We start from the raw sequence: 7,022 nt of genomic DNA on the forward strand, positions 1-7,022 counted from the left end.
CGCCAAAAATCAACCGCCAAACTTTATGTATTTATTCAAATGTACCGGCAATCTTGTCAGATATCAAGACAGTTTCATTACATCGAAATTGTCCTCTTTATTCATTCGTCCGTTTCATCACTGTACATTCAACATTGTTTTCTTGATCTGCACACTCATTTCAACATGACTGCAAATCATGTGAAACCTTCCGCTGCAACTGCATATTCATATGCATATGATGAAGATGTTTCGGATGTCCAACAAGTGCCTAGCGACTTCTACAACACTGATACCAAACAACACTATAACCTACTGAAATTGGGAGCACTTGCCGGTTGTCACCTGATTTATTATGAATTGTCGTGTGTAATTTATGTTCTTTGCTTGTTCTTGACTAAGGGTAATGGGAAGGTTTGTGAATCGAAAAGTATATATTCAGGCCCTAATATAGTTTATTTAGATAATCTTCCTTGGGATTTTGCTGATAGGTTAATAATTTTGGATTAAAGCTAACAATTGTTTTGTGCATTGCAACCGCAAACGGTTAAAAGATGTTTTTTCGGCAGTGAACATCATAAAGATAATTTTGCACAACTGCTTTCAAAAGATAAAATCACATTGAGGGAAATTGTGATACATATTTTAATGACATTTATTGTTGACAAGTTAAATAAAGTTTATTTTTACATCAGTTTTTTTGTGCCCCGCGACTAAAAATGTTTGATTCGTCACTGATCATGCCCAGAATATGAGCCTTGTAATCATGCATACATAGCAACCAACTATCAATATCAAAACCAAATTTTCATTGCAAAATCTTCCGTAACACACTTTGGTCCTCGATTCGTGCTTTAGCGCTATCGAGTTTTAACTAATTGATCTGAGACACTGTACATGGGTTCGTTTATTTAATAGGCTTTCTTCTTTTCCTTACGGAATTAGACAATTTGAGCTTTCTTCATACTCCAAGCACTTAAACTTGAGATACTCAAACTCTGAGTGCCATTGTTGAATGCATAAAGATGTGCTTGTTCTCCAACTGCCAGTACTGGATAAACTCTTGATGTAATGCAAGCCAACCCTTCTCCACCAAAGCTTTCTACAATGGAGTGATCTATCTGTAAATCAAACAAAATGATTAAAAAGAAAAAGTGCATCCTCTAAATGCACATGTAATCATACAAAATATATATATTTGTAAACTAGTAATAAAAATACCAAGGTTCTCAAGGAGATCTTTGCGTATCGAGGATCAAGTGCAAGAAAAGCTCCATAGATGGGTTTGTCGATAAATGGTTTTAAAGACGACCTATTTTAAGAAGAAACAACAATGTAAATGCAGCATCAAGTGGCTTTGTAGCTATTATAATCTCTGTAGGCACATTTGAATCACTTTTTATTTATAAAAATAAATAGTTTTGGACAAAACCTGCTTGGGTCAGCACACATGAGCACTCGGAAACTGTTAGCAATTCTAAAGACACGAAAGAAGACCGCAGTGTGTTCAGTAAGGTCCTTCGAAGCCAAAACCAGCAAACCGAAAGGCCCAAATTTGCCATCTGTTGTAGCATTCTTTTGTGTACAAAGAATTTGGGGATCAACTACTTCAGCACTCAACACCTCAGCATGTTTGAGATTTGAGACTCTAAATGTGATTTCTACATCAGCCTACAACAAGAGGTAAATTATCTGTCATGGAAATTTGTGTAACCCGTTGACTATGAGGTCAAATGAATTTCATCTCAGCCGCAAAGCTAATATAGTGTAAATGATTTTTGGTCTGTTTAATGTTAATTAAACGGATATACATGGTACAAGCTATTCTGATAATCTAATTAGTAACTAAAACCGTATTTATTTTCTATGTGTAAAGTAGTTTGACCTTTGAAGTCACCTGTGAAGCTGTGATACCAGAAATTTCAATCATGGACCTGCCCTTGAGTCTTTTATTCTTGAAATGCACTTTTCGTGTTCGTAGTTTCTCTAGTTCCTTGACAGGCCACTGCACCAACTGATCTTCATTTTTACTAAGCCAGATGCTCCTAGGAATCGTCTGAAAACGTGTTATTAATTACATATATAGACTGTGTTTAAAATTAAAATAAACGGTTGATTTAGATTATGTTTTATCTCCAATGGTTATGCTAAAAGATTAAACTATAAAGGAAACAATTCAAATGGGTTGAACACGTGACACATGTTGAAAGTTATTCAAAGTTTATTTAAGTGTATAACCACCTAAACCGCCTTATTAAAGAATGCTACATTATGAATATAGTCATAATATTGATTTTATAATAATATCAATCATCATTAGATTAAAGAAACAGATAAAAAAAGGTATGCTTTTCAACCCAGCCCACCCCAAAACATACTTTTTTTATAAAAGAAACAAATAAAAGCCCACCCCAAAACATACCTTTTATATAAAAGAAACAAATAAAAAAAGGTATGCTTTTCAGCCCAGCCCACCCCAAAACATACCTTTTTATAATCGTCACTAAATTAGACACACCCCAAATGGCAAGATAAACAAGTCTAGATTATTACCTGAAGGCCAGACCAACCTTTTTCGATAGCATCTGGTGCAGTATCACTTTCACAAACCCATGACCATAATATCCTTCTCTTCTTCTCACCATCATAAAACGACTTTGAAGCATAAAACCTCCCATAATCATACCGTAACCACTCTTTACTCTTCATGAAGTTAGCATCAACATCGTAGCCGTCACTTTCTGGATCATATTTTCCCAGTATATAATAATCATGGTCATTAAAACTAGCTTTAAGAACATGCTTAATGTCCTTCCCTTGAACGGATATAACTGATGTATCAAGCCCGCTTTTCCCATTACAAATAACAGGATACAACTCAGGACATTCCCAAAATGTTGTTATGTTAGAAAGGGGAAACGGGCTCAGAGACCTATTCCAACTGCGAAAATCCTTACTTTTGTAAAGAATAGCTGCTCCTTGATGATCAATCCGAGTTCCAATCACAACCCTCCATTCTCCATCCGCACCCATCCAACCAGTTGATGGATCTCTATAAAAGGATGGGTCAATTTCATCTGGAGGACTCAATATTGGGTTAAGTGGCCATTTTACCCATTCTTTTAGTAGCGGGTCCGATATGTTTTTGGGAAATGCCAAATTTTGCACTTGGTGTAATTTGGCATCAACACCTGTGTATAGGATCGCCGGTTCACCATTTGGTAGTATCGTTGTCGAACCGGAAAAGCACCCATTGATATCGTAATGCTCATTTGGTACAAGAGCAATATCAAGATGAACCCAGTTGATAAGATCATGTGATATGGCATGACCCCATGACATGTTACCCCATAGTGGACCATATGGATTGTGTTGATAGAAAAAATGGTAGACCCCCTTGTAATACATTGGTCCTGCGTTATCAATAACAAACCAAATGCACCAAATGTTTTATGTGTCATATTACATTAATAAAAGGCAAATGCTCCATCAAGATTCAAGAATGACTTTTTTTAGAAACAAGTACTTTTCATAGAATGTGATTACATAAGATATAATTATTAAATTTTTCACAAATGGGTATGCCAGTCCATGAGAGTGACATCTCCATGTCTTTTTTTTTCTTTCTTTTTCAGTTTTTAAGCATTTAATCTTGTTTTTTTTTTTTTCCTAATAACATGTAATATCAATATTTTCAAAAACTCCAAAGACACATATTTGTTTTTTTACGTATCCATATAATCACAAAATTTTAAAATGATACCCATTTTTCAAAAAGTTTTAAAATGATACCCCATGTAATCACAAAAGAGTACCTATTCATTTCTAGAAAACAAAATTTAAACCAATCTGAAGTGCATAAAAGATTGTGGGTTTACCATTAGGATCTGCAAATTCCAACGGCAACCATTTGAACATGCATGTAAATAGATCAAACATTAGACCAAGGAAAGATAATTAATGAAACAAAACACATATGTTAATCCACTATATATAACATAAACTAGCAAAAAGTACAAAAACAGGGATTCCACCAAAAAAAAACTGTACCATTCATCCAGTTTTTGGTAGGCTGGAAGTGATATGCTGTCCGGTAAGGCTGTGAAACATTCAGTAGCCGTGTGTGGTTCCTGAAAGCTTCAACACGGACTCCATTAAAAATCAGGAAACAACACAAAGAAAACACATAAAAACCATATATCTTCATCGGAATATTCAGAGATGATAGTTTAGTTTTGAAAAGCATCGTGAAATGCAAACTGTGTGCAGTTGGACAACTGTTGTAGGCTTTATATAGGTACATGAGTATCAGAAGACTTCCAAGAAATGATAAAGGTCATTAAATTTTTTGGCTAGTCCCATTTAATCTATTGGTTCAGAGAAAATAAGCATTAAATTACCGATAGGTGTGATAATGACTTAAACAGCATTGAAATCTCATATTAATAATTTAACTAAAAAAATGTTATTCCATAAAAATATATAATTTTCCTTTAATATAAGAACTCCCTCTAGATTTCCTTAAAAATATATGGATAAGGGATATAAGAGCATTCACTTTTGAATCTTTATTCTTATCCTTATCCTAAAATTATAAGGAAATTATATAAAAGTTCACTTTTATTTCTATGTGAGATTTCTTATCTTTATTTTTCCCCCATGAGATTTTAAGGAAAAGTATAGTCAATCTATATATTTATCCACTCACTAATCTTCTAAGCTATGTGGTGTGGTGATTTTCCTAATCACTACCACCACCCTCCACATCATTCTCACATCATCACTTCACCCTCATCAACAATCCTTATCCACCACCCTATATGATGTGGTTATGATCCATCACCATCCACTTCCTATTTTTTAATATATTTTTGTTTAAAACTTATTGAATTTAATTTATTTTTATAAACAACAAATAAAACTAAATAAATTTATTTAATAACTAAAATAATAAAAGTACACGCCATTAAAATAGTGAAATTCTAGTACATGTTAAACGTATTTAAACTGCAATTTATGAATAATAATAAAAAGATAACTACTCGTAGCTGTTGACCCGACCCAATTACCAAACGTGATCAATCAATTCCGAACGAAGATGGTTATGCGTAGCCTCATTGTATAATGCCCACGTGTTTAGGGGTGATCCAAACCATGTTCCCCATACCCTTCATAGGGGTGATCCAAACCATGTTCCTCATACCCTTCAGTCTTATAATTTTTTTTGTGAGTGGAACATGGAGAAAGAATAGTAAAAAATGATTACAAGAGTATTATTTAATTCAAAATAGATAGATAAAAAAATCAGATATTGGAGGTTATTTGAGAATCTTTAAATGGCTAAGATAAATGTGCTTTTTAGTTAAATTATAAGGATATGGATAAGAACTCGGATGTTAATGCTCTTAGTAGTGTTTTTAAGTAGTTTTCTTAAATTTCATGAGTTGAGTAAGCATAAGGAATGAGGTCATCTGAATGCTCTAACAAACAGTAAAACTCAATAGCTTTCAACTTTAGACTAAATCCAATGCAAAGTATTTAGCTTGTATTTGGACTGAGATGGACAAGGATGCCAAGGACTACATTGTCGAGTAACGCATTTAGAGAAGGTGTTTGTAGGGACGTGCGAGGGTATGTGGGTAAATGTGGGGCCTGCAACCTAATTAAAAAAATTTAAAACAACACTCCAAGTGTAACATTTTTTCAATTTTCATTTCCTATAAAAATTCTTCTTAAGACAACACACCAAGTGTAATGAAGAGTGGTCTAATTCTGAGGAGTTCGTTGAAGACAGTCTCTCGCCGGAAAAAAGTCTATGCCGCCGGAAAACCCCTCAGTCGAGCCAGAGAAGGAAACGTCGCAGCCTAGGGTTTCCCAACACAAATAAGATGAAAGGGTACATAGGGAAACGTTGGGCCATGGTGAATTAGGGTTGCATGGGGAAAAGATGAATCATCATGGAGGTCAGGATTCGAATGTTCCATACGTGTTTTGGTAAAAGGTAGGGACAATGTTTCAAGGTTTATTTCATTCGAATGGGCCAACATTTTAAATTGGCCCGACGGATCTTTTAACGGAAGGGAAGAAGACAAAAATTATGGGCCAGTTATTAAAGACGAGATGGCCTTGCGGATCCTATTATTGACACAACTACTGGATTTAATGGGGACCACAATAATATTAACACAAAACTGACCAACATTGACAACCACACAACCAAAGATAATACTCCAACTCCTGCAACGGATATTAACAACTTGCACCTTAGTGATCATCCTTTCGATCTTGACCCTTTAATCAGAAGAGAACTCTCACACGTCACCACAAGTAGGAAAAAACGGAAGAAACCATACATAGAGGTTTAGTGGAGCTTTGCTAAAAAACCGGATTTAATCAAAAGACCTTCAGAGTCAGAGCTTCTGTTGATACATATTATGTGGACGCAACTCGGTTCGGTTCGACAATGCCGTACGAAGTGAAGACCGAAGCACGACATCCCCCGTCCTGTTTCGGAATGACTTTAACTTCGTACACTTTGTAAAACAGTTGCTATATGCAATCTGTTTGTTGCCTGTTATGTTTCTGGTCTGCATGATGCAGCCCCCAACGAACCTTCAACAGTCTTGGTGGGATTGTATGTGTAACGAAGACTCATTGTTCGCTGAATGTCCATGCTCACGAAGACTGGTCTGGACGAAGACTAACTTCATGTGATGAAGAATCCATGCCACGGACCATCACCATAATGCCTTGGATGAAGAATCATGAGGACGAAGACTCCATTGTCACCCAACGAAGATTAAGGTTCGTCCAGGTGTATGTCTGACGAATCCTCAAGGTTCATCCAGGATTAATGCCGATGAAGAATCCTTGCAACGAAGAATCAATATAGACGAAGACTGATTGTTCGTGGCCCAGTCCATTCTTCGTGGATGTGCTGATCTGAATTTGCCTATATAAACGGAACATGTAGAGCACAGACACAGAGGTGAACACACAGAATAGATAGAACACAACACAGAGAAGATAGTGTTGTTAGACAT

General features: G+C 35.6%; 1 protein-coding gene across 1 annotated transcript; it reads right to left on the reverse strand.

Moving 5' to 3' along the window:
• Positions 1 to 771: 771 nt before the first annotated feature.
• Positions 772 to 4,236, reverse strand: LOC110930099 (beta-fructofuranosidase, insoluble isoenzyme CWINV1). The gene is made up of 7 exons (XM_022173325.2): positions 4,030 to 4,236; positions 3,858 to 3,866; positions 2,533 to 3,392; positions 1,877 to 2,035; positions 1,412 to 1,650; positions 1,201 to 1,291; positions 772 to 1,100 (listed from the first exon to the last, which is right to left on the reverse strand). The coding sequence occupies exons 1-7, from the start codon at positions 4,223 to 4,225 to the stop codon at positions 921 to 923; spliced, it is 1,734 nt and encodes a 577-aa protein (XP_022029017.2). The 5' UTR covers positions 4,226 to 4,236; the 3' UTR covers positions 772 to 920.
• Between the last annotated feature and the right edge of the window lie 2,786 nt (positions 4,237 to 7,022).

This window comes from Helianthus annuus, chromosome 3 (assembly GCF_002127325.2).
Source record: "Helianthus annuus cultivar XRQ/B chromosome 3, HanXRQr2.0-SUNRISE, whole genome shotgun sequence".
NCBI classification, from domain to species: domain Eukaryota; kingdom Viridiplantae; phylum Streptophyta; class Magnoliopsida; order Asterales; family Asteraceae; genus Helianthus; species Helianthus annuus.

Bases quoted from the DNA above. Each gene is read 5' to 3' on its own strand.
- LOC110930099 (XM_022173325.2), bottom strand. From the start codon at position 4,225: ATGCTTTTCAAAACTAAACTATCATCTCTGAATATTCCGATGAAGATA. The intron at 1,651-1,876 runs GTGACTTCAAAG...CTCTTGTTGTAG, and splicing joins CTGGTATCACAGCTTCACAG to GCTGATGTAGAAATCACATT. The intron at 1,292-1,411 runs GTTTTGTCCAAA...TTCTTAAAATAG, and splicing joins ATGTGTGCTGACCCAAGCAG to GTCGTCTTTAAAACCATTTA.